The sequence below is a fragment of the Melospiza georgiana genome, chromosome 5, assembly GCF_028018845.1.
Source record: "Melospiza georgiana isolate bMelGeo1 chromosome 5, bMelGeo1.pri, whole genome shotgun sequence".
NCBI classification, from domain to species: domain Eukaryota; kingdom Metazoa; phylum Chordata; class Aves; order Passeriformes; family Passerellidae; genus Melospiza; species Melospiza georgiana.
Window position 1 is genome coordinate 15,924,940 of NC_080434.1, and position 17,375 is coordinate 15,942,314.

A 17,375-nucleotide genomic window follows, 5' to 3' on the forward strand; every position below is an offset into this window, starting at 1 on the left:
TGCAGTTCACTGATAAACATGCATGAAAAATGTTCTGAGTCTAGTTTAGTTTTCTCTGGTTTTATACTTTACATCCATTCTACACCAATTGTGCCTTAGAGCTCAAGACAATTAGCAATTCCATCTTTTTAAGAAGAGTTATAAAAAATGACAATATTAAAGCTCCATTTTACCTAGTTCTCTTGATGATACTACTCCATTAAAAACATTACTTTAGTCCAGGCTTAATTGAAAACCATTCTTCTCCTGCATTTTTTCACATTAATTGTAGGTATTTGAAATAATATTCTTGATTAAATTTAATTCAGCTGTGCCTCTGAAAAAGGAGTCTTTCCTTTTTCTTTCATTTCATATTCACAACTTAATTTTAGAAGTCCTAAAATAGGATCTTTCAGGAGTCAGTGGACTGCCACGGGTCAGCCCATTCCAGCTCAAGATAGATGTCCAAGGCAGATGGGATAAACAGCCCTCTGGACACATACATCTCCTTCAACTATGTGCAGCTAGCATGGTTTTTAGACAGATAAAAGAGGGCAAGATAAAACCATAACCTTTGATCAAGATCTATGCACAACACTGATACAGGGTCTTTCTAGGTTGCTTGCTTGAACAGTTCGTAGGTCCTTAGTTGTCCTGCATATATTTTACAAAATTATACAATCTCAAAGTCTTCTGTTTGGAATGAAAAGCAAAAATGAAGGAAAAAAAATAGAATGTATATTTCTAATAAAGCTTAATTTGAATACATATCAGAGCAGAACTTCATTGTAGCTATGCTTGACCTTAGGGAGGAGCTGCTTATTGATAGTGAGGGGTGATGTAGCCCTGTCTGTGAAGTTAAGGCTACTGCTCTTTAGATCTTTCTAATTTCAGCCTTCCTACTCATTACTTTTTGTAGTTTTGTTGGTACTTACAGAGACAGCCACAACATACACTTTCTAAACAACTGGACCAAGGAAAAAGAAGAATACTTGTAAAGGAGTTTTATGCAGGACAATTGTTGTCAGTAGTTGTGAGAAGGCCCAAGAGTCAGGCAGTTCTTGTGTCTATACCATGAGAAGCATCTGCATTTATGCCTGAGCTTTTAATAAAGCAAGTAAATCTGATTCAAATGGGGAGGCATCCTCACATATTTTAAATTCCTTCATAAGAGACAAATATTTCTGGAAGAAACAGACCCCTCTGCCAGAGTGCTTTTAATTTAAGAAGTGACTCTAAAAACCTAGGCAAAAGCAGGACTTCAATTTCTGTGAAAGCATGTTTAATTTTAAACATATAACCATGTAAGAATTCAAGAGAAAATGGCAGCTAGTTTAAATATGAATTGTATTAATGAGAAGAGGGCAAGAATCTTGTCTTCTAAGTGGTTATGACTTAAACCTTCTAATTATAGCATGCACACATCATAGTTCAGTAAAAAAGAATATCAAGCATTCTCTGGATGGAAGATGTTCAGTTATCTGGTGAACCAGTAGCTGATTAACAGGCAACAGAGCTCACCTTGTGGAAAAAGGAAAAAAAAACCCCAAAACTGACCCTGTGTCTTTTCCCATTTACCCTGCTTTAAACCACAAACAATTCTGCTACTGTCAGTGAAGTCACTTTGTTTTTGAAATGGCATGAGGGCAGAATCAATCAAAAATAGTCTGTTAATTAGTTTCTAACTTCATTCAGCTTTCAAAACAAACAAACAAACAAGTGCAACTTTAAGAAAACATATACACAACTCAATACTCCAAATAAAGTCTGTTTCCAAAGACATTCTCTGTAATAAAAAAATTAAATTTCTCAAACCATGAAGCTCTGAAGTGCAGCCTCTGAAGTGCCAAAGTTTGCCTTTACCCATCAGTAGTGGGACGGAACTGATGTGTCCTGTGATGGAGCAGGCCCTTCCTGTCCCCCTCTAGCCCCCAGCTCTGTGTTAAGAGGCCATGGAGACCTTGCACAACTCTGGTTTGCTGCAAGGGCTGCCAGAGATGCCCTGTGGGTGTTTTGGATTGCACAAAACTTCTGGGAGTTGCAGAGAAGGCTAGAGACACCAAATTGTGCCTCTCCAGCAAGCAGAGGATAGTTCAGATGAAGGGCTGTATTTCAGTGGAGTTCCCAAGGATTTGGACAAAAGGAGATAGCAGCTACTGGTCAGACTAAGAAATGTCAGTAGGAGAAACAGATGGCCAAAAAGCTTAAATACCAAATAAGAGTATTATTAAAAACTAGAAAGTAAGAAGTAAGACACCTTTTCTGGAAGGACTTTTGCAGGTGAGGCGGGACCTACATGACTGAGAGAGCGTTGGGTGAAGGTGTGAAGTTTCACCATGACTACCTCTACCATGAGAGATTTAGGGGTTTTGCTTGTTTAGTCAGAATTCAATTCTGCCTCAGTCTTATTCTGCGCCACTCTGTTTTTTGCAGAACCTATAACTGCATCCATTGCTTTGCTTTAAGATTTTTCTTTCTTTTGTGTGTGTTATCAGTAACCTTTGTTCCTTTAGGCTTTATTACCACAGATTTTGTAAGAACCTTAAGCACAGGACAGAGGGATTTGCAAGGAGAGCAGGATTTTGAATGCAAAGGGTGACTGAGTATGGGGCTGACTGAACCCTGCTGACACCAACTCCAACAGAACCCTGATTACATACAGCACTGGCTCCCAAACCTTTAGATCCCTGGGATATTAGCTCAGCTGCTTGGAGCATGGTAATAATAACACCAGGGTTGTGGGTTTGATCTTCACATGGGCCATTCACTTAAGTTCACCTGAGGGTCCCTTCCAACTCAGAACATGCTGTGATTCTGATATTGCCAGTCTTCAAACTTCCTTGTACAGACAGATCTAGCTGATAAATGCCATGATCACTGTTATTCCTGAAGATCCCTAGCTAGATCACTTACCATCAATGATTTAAATAAAATATCTTCCTAAACCAGTCATACTTCTCGCTCCCAAATACTGACAGCACACACAGTACAGCTGAACAGCAGCTCTACAGGATCACAGTTTGGGGATTTGCTCTGTAGAAGAATTGTTTGCAGTGACTTTTACCTGACAGGAACTGAAGATGGGTTTGCTATTGGAAATGACATCCCAAAAACTGTTTTTCTCTGAACTCAGACAGGGAAACAGACATACAAATGAAACACTCACCAGTCTCAGAAGAAGTTGTCTTCACAGAAAGAAGTTTGACTCCTTCTTTATCTGACTGGGCCCTGTTGAAGTCAGGAAACATTTAAGCAGTCAGCACACATATTGGTCATGTCCAAACAAAACTCTAAGATTTTGGTCCTGGAGGAGGTAGCATCTACTCCAGTCTTAACTGGCTTAAATGGGCTTTGCATGGGGTCAGGTAGCAGAAAATACCATATGCCAACATCTCTGAAAATACCTTTCTCTTAAAATATGTAATAAATTAGGTTTAATTACTCCAGGTTTAATCTAGGACTTCACAGAAGAGGAGGGAAAAGGAGGAATATTTTTTTCTGTCAATGCAAACCTTTTAGCCATGTTGAATTGCAAAGGACCACTTCAGATGTCCAGGGGGTCAGGGCTACCAAGTAAACCAGCAGCCTAAACGTTGCTTTTGGTCATGCAAGCAGCCACTGCCAGGCTCAATGGCCTTTAGTTTGTACCTTCTAATGGATCTTTCTCAGTTTCCCTCTCCTTACACTCCTTAAGCCACTACTATTTCAACTATGCAAATGATCTAGTGGAAACAAGATGGGACAGAAGAACATGACATAATGGGGAACAGTGAAATATATATATAAATAATCCAGAATAAAAAGGAAACGTTAAAAAGAGAGAAAACATGAACAAAAGAAGTGGGGTGGGAAAAGATGTGGGGGTAGAGGCGAGGGATCAATGGGGGGAAAAAGAAAAAAAAAAAAAAAGAAAAAAGACTGGGAAAGTGAGTCCTGTGGCACAGCAGAAGCTGTTTATCCCCTTCAAAAGGATCAATTGCAAAACAGTTAAGAGCCATCACATTTCTATCCATGCTGAAACAGCTGCTTATCATGCATACAGGTCTACAATAACTGCAAGTGCAGCACTTTCAGGATATTTCTCTTTGGGGTGGCAACTGATTATGATATTTAAACAGAGGAAGATCAAAGAAGATCCTATGCAAAATCTGCTACATTTACAAGTGCCTTGTGATAGATCTCAAAGCAATGAAAAGGATTCAACCTACTGTTCAGCGCCATTCTCTTGTCTCTCTGGAAGAAGAAAAAAAGTTAATATCATTTTGATTGCTAGAACTCAAACCCCAAACATTTAGACATGACTATTGCAGTTGCTAGCAGAAGGCTCAGTTGTAATTTTGCAGTATTGCATTAAGTTCATAAACACAATCAACCAGCTTGAATAGTAATTGTTATTTTTCTGGTCATCTGTGGAAGTGAACTGATGTTGCTTGTACCAACACTTCTGGAAACCAGGGAGAATGACATTTGACTTGTCCAAGAGCACAACGGGAGTACATTTTTCCCTGCAGCTCCCAAATCCCTGGGTAGCTGGCACAGAGGATATGAGCATGCCATGGCTGTCAAGTACACAACAACTGAGCTAAAAGATGCAGGGTAAGGGGACTGAGGGAACAAGGGTGTTCCTGAGGCTGTACCCCCTGGGGGCACAGTCTGGCATGATGTCTGGAACAGTTTGTCATCCCCATCAATGAGGAACAGGTTTGTCTCCAAAATGAATCATATGCTAAACGTATCTTATGCTTATGTGCAAGTGTGGGCAGATGGAAGGGGCCAGGGGGTTACATCAGAGACATGGAGCCAACTCCATGGCACCAAGCACAGGGGAAGTGCACTGGATAGACCTGGGCAAATCCTACAGGAAGCATTACAGATTCTATCTATCTATTCCATCATCCAGATGAGTTTGCTAATAGAGTGATGACATTTGTGCATAGGGGAGGCTGGTAAGGAAATGTTCTCCATCTCACATCTTTATCTCCTGACTCTGAATATTCCATCATTTCCTTAGTAAGGATCACACCTTCCTCTGTTTATCTGGGGTCTGTTTTTCCATGTCATTGGCTAAATTGGTTGTGACACACTGTTTGTCTTGGTTTACAGCTTCAACACCCTGTTGTGATTTTGTATTTCCAAGGCCTGGTGATTTCACAGTTCTGCACAGGTCTCCTAACTCATGCCAGCTCACAGGGACAGAAAAACCAGAGTCTGGTTCAGATCTGGGTTTTCACTTAATGGAAATTTACACTTACCTGTGGCCTACTTGGGTGACCCTGAAACATTTGGCAAATGGACTTTGATGGAATTATAACCCATTATCTTAAGTATTTAATGGACAGCAGAGAAACAGATGCTGACTTTAGCTGCTCTGTCAAAATGACTGTTTCTGAAAATACTGTTTTCTCAGGGATTTTGCTCCATGCACATTTTACTGTAACTGGAAAATGTTACTCATGCATCATGTGACTGTGTGTATGTATGTATAAGATATATCCTTTAAAAGCCCACTGATATTTCTTTGCCTGTATCTAGAAGAAAGATAAAATAAATAAAGTGATTTTGTTGGATATCTTCAAATTTAGTTTTCACTGTCCATTTCTATCTGTTTGATTGTGTTAGCAGAAGTGTTTGTTAGCTCTTTGTAGCTGCAAAAGCATGACCAAAAAGATTTACAGCGTGATTTATTCTCAAAAAATCATTTTGGCTCACTCTGGTCTTCCTACTGATTTTGAAAATGAAGTGTTAGTTTCCCACTTCAGGCAAAACAGAAAATACAAAAAGCATTCCCATCAGACTACCACAACAGTGATGGTTAAGATAATCCAAAAGAGACCTTTTATAATAAAAAGGACATTGATTTCCCCCCTCCCGCAGAGAAAGCAAACCAAATACCTGGAGTTTTCTTCTGGCACATTTTGTACAAAGCTACCAGTGAGAAGACAGAGAGGGTAATGACTATCAGGGTGATGACAATTGGCAAGATAACATCTGCAAAAGAGGGAGAACATAATTTTGGCTGCTGCCTCTGACTTACATTGCCTCTGTGTATAGGTACTTGCACACACTAAGGTGAGAGGCACCTCCAGCTCCACTTCACCAAACACTACCCATTTCTCCAGAGAGGATAACCTACTGCTCCTGTTATTCTTCCTGCCACCACTGAGCCTCAGGCTTGGATGCTTTGTGGAGGGAAGACAGGCTTGTTCCTTCTCCCACCCTTACTCCTTCCCTGACACTCATGCTGCCCTGTGGAACTAGTTTCACCCCTTTTTCAGTAAAAGAACAAGGTTTCAGCACCTGCTCCACTGGGCCCACCTTAATTTTGAAAACTCTCATCATTCAGCCCAGTGCTGATGGCCTCCAAAGGTTTTGTGAGAAAGTTGTGTTCTAGAAATAGTTTTCAAACATGCAATTTATTTTTTCCTCTTCTTTTTTTGAAAAAAAAAAAAAAAAAAAAAGAGCAGTCTAAAATTCAGCAACTGAAGCAATTATTTTGCTTTTAACATTGTGCACCCAGAAAGACACCGAGGAATTACACAATTCAGTAACATTCCCCACAGCACTTAAAACCAGGGATAGAAAATGCAAGATCTCCTTTTAAAATGAGGACATTTCTTTCCTTTTATTATTTCCCACCATCTGTCATTTCCTGACAGGTGTTTCCCAGCCAAGAAGCAAAAAAAGGAAAGAATTATGTAATGAAGAGAAGCTTTCCCTGGGAAATATATAAGCCGAGCTTCTCCCTTTTTATCATTTCTCTGGCAGCAACTGGCCACATTCAAATTCAGCAGGCACTCTCTGCCTGCTGGCCTAAGCCCTGTGTCAGGGGGAGGCTGCATTCAATGGCTCTTGATGCAATTAATATTTAATGTTCATATAGATGCATCCTTGCATCTGTGGAACTAGAGGGAGACAGTTTACAGTGGGAAAACATCAAACATACTTTGCTTAGTCAGTACTCTGGCTTGGAAACAGCAAAGCTGCAGCACCACTCTTGCCCCAGAGATGCATAATATTAAAATGAAAGATTAAGTAGCATGCATCATGCAAATATCAAGTCCTTAAAGAGTCTGCAGAAGACTGCCTCCTAGACCTTTTTTTCCTATGACAATATGAATAATACATTCATAACATACATTCATAACAATACATTCATATAATAAGTACAACATGTACATGAGCAATTTTTTGTATGTTCCCTTAGGTCGTCTCTCACAGGGGATAACTATTTTTGGGATTTTTTTTTCAATTTCACCACTTTGAATCAGTCCTTGGGAATAATTGTGCTGCTCCACAGTGAGAGCAGTGTCAGCTGATTGAGCTCTGTTTCTCTCTGAGAGGAGTTTTATAACCAGCATTTAAATTTGGTTTGTAATAGGGCCCAAGTCTGGTAAGGCTAGAAATAAAACTGCCAGTTTCATTTGTCTGCTACTCCAATCACTCATCAAAAGCAAAACTGATCAACTGAAAACTCAAAATCTGGACAATTAAGTAAGAATACTCACTAGAATAGCTGATATTACTCCCTGTATGAGTCTGGTTTCCAGAATTGCTTTTAGGACTTTCAGAAGTTGGCTCTGCAAAAGAAATAGCGCCTTTCAGGTAAAAATGTATTGCCAGAATTCCCCAAACAACTTCCTCTTAAAAATTACCCTCACAAAACAACTTCTGTGTCCCCAGTTCTGGAGCTTCACTCGCTGCTTCACATCTATATTTCTTTTCAATAACACATGGATAACTCAGCAAGAGTGGTGGAAAAGTTTGTCTAGGTGGCTAAAGAAACACACTTTGTATGGGTGCAGATTTCCCTAAGATCCCCTGCTTGTCCACTTACAGGTTATGAGCTACAAACTTCTTCCACTTTAGGAGGTTATGGTACTGTTCAACATTACAAGAGAATTTTTAACAAGTAAATAAACAAGAAAGCAAGTGAAAATTAGACCTGTCTCCAAGAGAAGAAAGACCAAAATATTTCACTGCTAATTTTAAAAAAAGTGCTAATAGTAGATGAAGAAGTCTGAGGTGCAATATTAGTAGATAGCAAGTTTTCTTGAGTGTTGATATAGAGGAGTGTGCCTGCTCTCTGCCCCATTTGGAGACAGTAATGTTGTGAGTCTCTGGGCCATCTTTTAGGGCTAGGTTTAAAGGAATGTATTTCTACCTTCAGGTGCTAATCTGAATTTGAGTCAGGTATCAACAACACAAATTATTTATCACCTTGCTGCATACAGCCTATGAAGAAACAATCACTGAACTTCCAGAGAGAAAATGCAACCATTGGCATTTCCCTAGGTACATTATATAGCACACGGGACTGCATTCCATATTGGATGGAGGCTTGAGTGAACAAGTGCTCACTGCCTCTGAAGGAGCCACTGGCTGGACAGAGGTGATGCAAGGTCAAGCATTTCCATTGCCTGGCCAAATATCAGAAGTGGCTCTCAAACAGAGGCATCTGGGGAAGGTGATCTGTTTAAAAAGGGCCCTAGCAGAGCTTATGGCTCCATATATATGTAGTGAGAACATGGTGGCAACCATGAGGTTTTGTTGGTCAGGTACCTACTCACAATCCACACCTGAAGGATTGCGTGGTTCCTCCTCCCAAGAATGGAAGAGGGCTCAAGTTGTAGGGTGGAAGCTATGAAATTAATTAAGTCATTAAAACCAATATCCTATGGCCATTTTGAGGTCTAGAATACAATTTTGTTCTGCTAAGTCTCTGAAAGACATGTCCCTGTGTTTACAGAAACTCTTAGGTAGGCAGTACTTGTAACTCTAATCCATGGAGTTACAGTAACAAGGTTTGTTTGTCCCAACCACGTAGGAATTCCTCTTCCTTGCAAAACTGATTTTAAACTCATGCCCACTATTAAAAATATTTTGGTGGTTGCTTTCTTTCCCCCTTCCCCACTCCTCCATTTTCATTTGTCTGAACACAGACAGAAGCCTCCTGGGGAAAAATGATCACTTACTAAGTGCTTGTGTGATGCCCAAACAATACAGTCATAGCTGAGACATTCTGATGCTATAGTGCAGGAAACAATCATTGTCCAAGACTTTATCTCTGAAAAATCACTGTTTCTTTAAAGCAGAAGTTCTCTTTCCCTTGGTGCTGTCTGCTGAGGGGTGATAATGTAAGGTTGGAAGCTGAGCCATCACCAAGTGACTAAAATAATTCCTATGCATTCTTAATTCCCTGTGATTGATTCAGATTTCCCAAGGAAATACTCCTGCCTTTTTGTTACCTTATCTGGTATACTACCAATTGCCAGGGCAAGCAGGCAATTATCACAGCAATGAGTTACCCTGGATACTGACTGGAAATGTCAACAGAAACAAACTGCACTGAAAAACAGGAATGTGTGTCCCCACATTTGTGCGGGAGATGTGTGCCTCTCCTCAGGAGAAAAACTGAGGACTGAAATCCACTGTTGCTTTTTATTTTTTTTTACTTGTTTATCTGTTAATTGACCAAGATGTGAGTAATAAAGGAAATAAAAATCCACAAATTAACATTTTAACTACTTGTGACCATCAATAAGAAATATGACAGCTGAAAAGAATCATTACTGAATAAAACCAAGTAAGGAACTAAAACCTTAAGCTCATTTCCCCACTTCTTTCATTAAAGTTTCCCACAAATCAGCCCCTCCTGTCTAGTTTGTCCGGATCTGGAAGGTATTTTCCAGTTATGGAATAATCTGGGATCAGAATAAAAATGAATTGGAAAAATACATCCATCATGGTAACAGAAGGGCCACGATTTTGCAGGCAGCAGCAAGAACTGCAGGGACCAGTACAGAAGAGACTATTTCCTGATAAGCCCAGAGAAAGGAAAATAGGACAATACAGGTTCATTAGCACAGGAAACTTGCCTTACTCTGGGATTTGCTGCTTCTCGCTACAGGACAAGGAATGACAGCCACTGACAAGAACAAGCTCCTTGGTAAACACTCTATTTATAACAGCTTCCCATTGCATCATGTAATATACCAGGCCTGATTTTTTCTGTGGTCCCACTCTGTTTTCTTTCCAGTATCTGCCAGTCCAACATGGCATTCAGTTGAAATCACAGCAAATTACTCAATGCTACAAGCTGAACATCACTCTTCCTCTGGTCTGTGTTTCAGGTACATTATTCCCCTAGATCCCTCTTGCTCCCTGAACATTTCCTTTCCTGAAGCTGTCCTTCTCCCATCCCACACCAGCCTTTTTCATCACTGTGCATAGAGCAACCTCTTCTATTGCTCTTACTTGTTGAATGTGTTGGAGCGCTCACGGGAAGGCCTGCAATAAAACAGAAAGAATAGGTTTGTTAGTGTCTGCTTTAGATGTCCAGAGTCTTCACATCATGCAAACTGGCAGACTCTAGCAACATCCTCAGTAACACCCACAACAAATGCTGCCCCAGGAGTGACAAGCTTACACTGTTCCCAAGCCCAGAAAGTCTGAGCTGCAAAAGTCTCCAGCCATCCCTTACAGATGGGAGCAGAATCCAAAGTCTATGCTAGGTTGTTATTCTGCTCAAGAGAGGAAAATACTGAATTAATTGATATATTCCTTAAAAACTCCTCCTTCCAAAATTGAAAAAGTTCCTGGGAGTGAATAGCTGACATTTAACTGACAAGTAAGTGTTTTAATAAAAGAAACTAATTGAGACACATTTTCAAGAGTCACAAAACCCTTTAAAAAGGAATCTTTGTTTATTATCTTGGTGCTTTTGGCTAGCAGACTGCCAAGCAGCAGAAGCAAGAGGCACTGTTAATGAGGAAAAAATTGACCTTACGGAGCACTGGGCACAATGCTTACTGGCTCTACTGTCAGCTTCCCCCAGCTACTTCAGAAGTTTTGGGTGCACAACATTTTTTGTTGTTGTTGTTGTTGTTAGCACGCTGCTGCTCCTGCATGTCTAGACTGTAGCAGGCTTGGAAATTAGAGTGGCTGTGTCCCCTGTGTCCCAGCTGTGCCCAGGGTGGGGGATCACAGAGGCAACATCATGAAGGCTGCTGTAACTCCAGGCAGGCATTAAGCCTGTCCCCTGCCTGCCCAGGTTCCTCCTCTAAACCAGTTTCCCCTGGAAGCACAAATCCATTCTCATGCCCTCACTACACCTTCTGTGCTGTGCACAAAGACAGCTCCTACCAGCAGAGCTATAACACACATTGTTCTATTGCTGTGAACACGCTCTTTGAAAACCAGAATGCTGCTCTTGTTTTTCCTTCTCTCTACCCACAATTAAAACCATGGATCACTTCAGCCACTGGGGTGCAAATAACCACTTTTGCTAATTGTACATGTGACAAAACTTAAACTGCATTTTAATCACCAATGTTCATGAAAAGTATGTTTAGGTTGAAAAGCTAAGTACTTAAAAGTCAACATTAAGAGCTCTTCTTGAACATACTAAATATTTGTAATGCTAAGTATCCCGAATGTATACAGTTACCTCACCCTGGCTTCCTAGAATGCAGATGAGACTGTTTTCCTAAGCTTGTTGTCGTCTCATCAATCCATCTGCAAACAGCAATATCACTGTGCTCTAAGAGGATCTCTGTGATGAATCATTAGGCAATGTTTATAGCATGTTTGGGCAACATTACCAAGCAAAAGCCTTCAGGAAGTTAATAAATCACTTGTCAAAGGAGCAACACACAGTAGACAATGCAGGAGGACACACACCTGGCATTAAGGAAACATCCAAATATGATACGATTGCTTATTACCAGAATACTGCCTTTCCTTCAGCCTGTAAGGTGTGGGATGCCATGATAAAAACACCATGTGATCACACAGCATCTGGGCAAACTAGCAAACTGTAAGGCCCTGTGCGTGCATATTCTCAAAGAAAGGCAGAAGATTTTGTCAAGTCTTACAAATAGGTCACTTCTCTATGAAGTCACTTTGAACCTTGTCTCTCAAGTCTGTGGAACTTTCCTTTGAAAGAGCTCCAACATTATAGCATAATTGCACATTTTCCCTCACATTCACTCTTACAAACAAGATGAAGCATCTTGGCTCAAATTGAAACAAATAAATAAATAGTAAAAGCATACTAAGCCCAAGACTGATATCCAAGTTCACTTCAAAGAGTTAACAGCTTTTCAAACCTGAATGCTGGTGACATAAGCACAGGTGACAAGTCTATGCAAACAGGAAGGGCTGGGGGACATGTGCTTCAGTACCCACTGGCACAACCAAAAGCCATGTAGCTGTCCTGGCCAAACCTTGCCTCTTTGATAAACCCAGAGAGCAGAAATTATTCCAGGGGGGAAACATTGCAGCAGCTGCCTGCCCTCTCTTTCTAGGCCTCTATTATTTTTTAACAACTGCACACACCTACACACAATAATACTAGTAGTATCTTTCCGGAAGGTATCTCACCCAGGTTGTGCTAGAGCATGAAAAATTAAATTGGAAAAATCTCACGCCTTCCTCTCTCTCCCTGTCTCCAGCATGCAAGCAAGGCACCAGTTCACCCTCTGTTCAGAGACAGCTCAGTCCTGCCATGCAAACAAAGCTGTGCTTATCCGAGTGATTCAGCAGGTGCTTTCAGTTTGCATTTTCCAAATAACCATCCAGTGCCCTTCTTGGTGTGGGCCTCACATACTGCTGTTTCCAGAAAGAGAAGGACAGAAGGAAAAGCAGCATTTTACTTGGTAACAGTTACTGTAGCTGCTCTAGCTGCCTGTACAGAGCTTGCTACCCCCTTTGGGGCTGCAAGCAAGATGCTCTGCATAAATAATCTGGGAAGATTTCCAGATTCATCATGAAAAGTGAGGTGTGCAACACTGGCTGTGCTGGGTTCCTCCTTGTGCAGTAAGGAGGACAAGGATAAAAAATTTGGCATATGACCATGGTTTGTTTTGAAATTACCTGCCTGAGTCAGTTCAGCACTGGTGAGGAGCTCGACAGATGGAGGAAGAGACCAATAACTAAACTCTCCCCACTCTGTTCTCCAACAGCCGCTACCTAAGCAGCCTGGATACCCTGCAGTTTGCTACTTCTGTGTTTTGGAGTGCAGCCACATCCAACTGTGCTCACTGGCAAAACAAACGAATACATTTGGCTGATTACTCAGAGGGGATATACCACAAAATAAATCAAAGCAAAATTAAAAACTTGAAAAAGCCTTTCTTGCCTTGACCACACCATAGATCTGTAATAGTGTTAACTGAGGCTTTGCTATGTTTTCCATCTCCCAGAAACTTCTCGTTTTGTGTCTCTCTCTTTGTGAAGGAGCTGAAGATACAGTGGGTAATTTTTATCTAATATCACTATCCAGAGTTCCTGCAGTTTGTGTACAGATAGAGTCAAACCCTACTAGTCTTACTCATAAAAATTTTTCTTAGGGAGATGCCTCCTGTGAATCAAGTGAGTAGGATTTATAATTGGAGGAGAGCAAAAAAGATATCAATAGATGAAGCAGGTTGATTCATCTGACAGTTTATTATAATAGATCATTTAATCTTACCACCCTGCTGGGTGAACTTAGGCTCATATTGCTTTATGGATTTTTTCGTTGTTTAGATCACAGAATAAAAAGCCACAATACTTGCAGTTTCTCAGATGTATTTAGATTCTAATAACCAATTTTTAATTAATTAAACAAAAGGAGAAAATGAAATATTAGCAAGCAATCCTCTGTGGAGGTGGAGGAGGAGTGGGAGGTATATTCTGCATGACAGCCAAAGTTAAAGAAGTGCAGCATGTGTCAATGGCACGCATTTAGGTGGCTCTCTTTGCTAAAAACAGCCCTTATTGCCTCCCCTAGCCTGGGTGAGCACTACGCAGCACCTCCTCTGTGGCTGGTGCTTTCAATCTCCTTTAATACAGCAATTCTGTTCTCTGATGTTCCTACACGTTCTTTCCCAGGCTCCCCCACTCTTCTCAGTCGCTCTCCAGCTCTCTGTAGCACTCCTCCCACACCCTGATCTTTTGATATGGCTGATTGGAAATTTCTCTGCAAAATGTGCTTTCTTCTTTTTCTGCATCAAGAAAGGAAACTTTCACCAAAATGGCATTTTTTTTAAAAATGGAAAATGGTCTCAAAACTAAACATATTTAGCCAGCTGGATAATTTTGGTTGGGCATACCAAATAGAAATGTCCTGGTTTGGATCCATTTCACATTAATTTGTCTTCTCCTGAGCTCCCACGCAGAAGATGTGGCTCAGACACCTCCAGCTTGCAAGCTATTCTATCCCCCAAGGGCTGCAGCCTTGGCACACACAGCCCCCTGCTTTGGTGAACAAAAGGCACCCAGCCCCTGAATGTGAAATTCTGGAGACCCAGAAATAAATAATCTAATGGCAGTGAGAGAGGTGGCATTTCCTGTAGTCTCAGCACAGGATGAAACAACTGGCTTCACACTTGCATTGCCTTAAAGTCATTAGGGTGCAGCATATGGCTTTCCCTGGGCCTGAGCAGAGAGGAGAAGAAATCTGTTTAGAAGGAACCAAGACATTTTTCTTTAAGCTTTTAACACATACAGAGAATAAGGGAATAAGGGAGCAAGGGTGGTCTAAGGCTTAACCATTTGGAATAAGCTACCTAACACATCAGGATGAGAAATGATGATTTCTTGCATATACAACCTTCAAGAAAGAAGCCAGAGGCTGGTGCTGTGAGGAGACAGGAAAGGTGATAGTGTGGAAATCCTGGTGTGGGCAGAAGTGATTTTGAAATGGCATTTTTATGGGAACTTGGAGCATTGGCTATGCCAATGATACCTAGACTGACTGACTGCCCCTGGATAGATGGGTTCTTTCTGTCTCAGCCAGGCAATTATAGTTCCGGCATCTTGGGTAGTCTCTGAGCTCAAGAAGATTTATTGGTTTTACAGCAGAGTAAGCTGAGTAAGATGATGACTTTTGCAAACAGACCCCAGGAAGGTTGTAAAACTTCCTTGACAAATTTTAAGTGTAAAATGTAATTATATACACAGCATAGTAGGTAATTCAATACACATGATGCACAGTCAGATATGCATTACAATTTAATATTAACCTGGGGAATTTACCTGAGTGAGAGACCTTTCAATTAAAAATGTTATAATTTAATGTTTTATGGCAGTATAGCAATGATGAGGTTTCTGTACTATGCCTACATTTGCCAAAAGACATGAAACCCAACAGGAAAGTCAAGTAACCACAGGTCGCAGTATATGCATTATGGGGAATGGGCTTATTGAAATAATTGCAAGGACTTCTCTCTGAATCAGTGGCCTTGGGTTTACTTTAACTTCCTTAAAATGCTTATAATCTTTTTGCATGCTTCCAGGCATTTCAGTGCATAGTGAGCATATTGCTCCACTTTTGTATCCAATCCTCTCCTTTATGAGGAAAAATCACAGTACACACACATGCTTATCTCCCACAGACACAATCCAGAGGTTGCAAAAAGAGTCTTGTATCCTTTGGGGGATGTTAAGCACTACCATTAATAATAGGGATATGTAAACAAAGAGACTGTCCTTGTTGGATTTACACACATGTAGTTAAGAGTAAGTACTAAAGGAAGGGAAGGCCCAAGAGACCTTAAGCAAACCTGAACAGGTGGTTCTTCAAAACCTAGGGAAGTTAAGCCAGCTAGAAGTATAATAAATGATCATTCATATGACCTGGCGTCTGCATTCACCACAGCATTTCTTAGTGAATACATACACCAAAAGACACTCAGAAAAACAGTAGGACCAGACTTGAGCTGAGAAGAATTGATACATTTTTGACCTTGCATGCAACCATGCTGTACTTTGAACATCATTTAATTGGTGATACTCATAGAATTTCTCTCCAGATTTTATAACAACTGCAAAAATTATAGCTGCTTTCTCCTTTGTCTCCTCTGCCTTGCAGCCAGAGAATTTATCTTGATGACCTCCTCTGACAGCCAATGCTACACAATGACCTCACACAGCATATATGAAGATTACTATTATCATTTGTAATTTATATCCTCCTGTAATAACACCATGTATCTCAACTGAGTGTTTGGAAGTTCACCCATCACTCAACACAACTTCAAGGCTAGGTGACATGGACACAGTGTACCCTGCATGAATAAGGAGATGTGGCCCTCATTCCATTACAAAGCACAGCAAATGAAGAAAACACTCAGAATTATTTGCATCTTTTAACTGCTTGTACAGAGAAAGAAAGTGCATGTTTTCAAGACTTACCTGAGGTTCCAGAAGCAGAAGCGTTTGTTATAGGAGAGACTGTAGAAATAAAAGACTGTCCCGTAGTAGGTGCAGCACCCAAACTCTCATTTTGTGGCAATTGTGTTCCACTTGCTTGTGTAGCTGAAAATGAGAGAGATGTTCAGGGAAGAGGCACCTACACAAGCATTGTCTTAGATCCTGGAACATCCCTCAGACAAAAGCTCTGGCCATCATAGAAAAGACTAAATGTAAGAAAGCACTGCATGTTCTGGTAACTGTCTCCCAAGGAACAAACCATTCCTATGGAATTGTTACTACTGGCATAGCTGAGGCACCTTCAAAGCACATTGTAGCAAGACAAACAGCCTCATATCTGTGCCAGAAAACAACCCTTGGGACCCTAGAATAGTTATACAGTGTTGTACCAAGAGCAACATGAGCAGGAGAAGCTCAATTTACTGCCCTCTATGATTTTCCTTCATTTTAAAATCAATCCATCAATCAATCTATCAAGCTTCAGTTACAACTGCCACATAATGTGATACAGTATAAATTTTAGGGATTGCAATTAAGCATAGAATTAATTATTTCATTCTGTGCCGTTAAGCCCTAGGAAATAACATATCCCTGAATATTAATGTATGAAAAAGAAATTGTCTTTTTTCTCCTCTCACTCAGCCAACAGGAGATCAAGGCTATTGTGCCACAAGATTTGCAGCCTAAGGTGAGGCCAAGACAATGGTGCTGGACATGACCTGAGCCTGTGGAACTGAAGGTCACAGAATGACCAGAAAAAAATTGAGATATTCCAGCACTGCCCATAATTCCTACGTCTGTACTCAAACCTCAGAATAACAATAGGCAAGAGAGTGCCTACTGAATAAAACATAGAGGTGTTCAAGAGTAACTTTCTAGTTCCTGTCTGATATAAATCAGAGAGGCTACTGAGTTGTAAACTGTTTTCAGTGCTTCTTCATATGAATTTTAAACACTGGAACTAAAACAACCAAGACATGTTTCAGTCAGTGAGCAACAACACACACTTGCAATATGAAAATCTTGAAGAATGCTTTATCACACACTTTATCTAGAAACTGATTACCTATTTGGTAATCAAAGAACCCAAAGCATCTTATTCTACAACTACACACCTTTAACTTGGCCTTTCCCTTCCCCTCTTGTTCAGTTAAGTGCAGTACCTTAGAAAGGCAAGCTTCAAAAATCAGTAAGATAAGAGA

General features: G+C 40.6%; 1 protein-coding gene across 1 annotated transcript in view; it reads right to left on the bottom strand.

Moving 5' to 3' along the window:
* Window positions 1–17,375, bottom strand: part of EMCN (endomucin) — a 53,656-nt gene that overhangs the window by 11,398 nt on the left and 24,883 nt on the right. The window contains exons 5-10 of the mRNA XM_058024573.1: window positions 16,156–16,278; window positions 10,234–10,266; window positions 7,485–7,556; window positions 5,872–5,967; window positions 4,188–4,212; window positions 3,146–3,207 (exon numbers count right to left, since the gene is read on the bottom strand). Coding sequence (XP_057880556.1) covers window positions 3,146–3,207; window positions 4,188–4,212; window positions 5,872–5,967; window positions 7,485–7,556; window positions 10,234–10,266; window positions 16,156–16,278 — 411 coding nt within the window. The remainder of the gene's footprint in view (window positions 1–3,145; window positions 3,208–4,187; window positions 4,213–5,871; window positions 5,968–7,484; window positions 7,557–10,233; window positions 10,267–16,155; window positions 16,279–17,375) is intronic.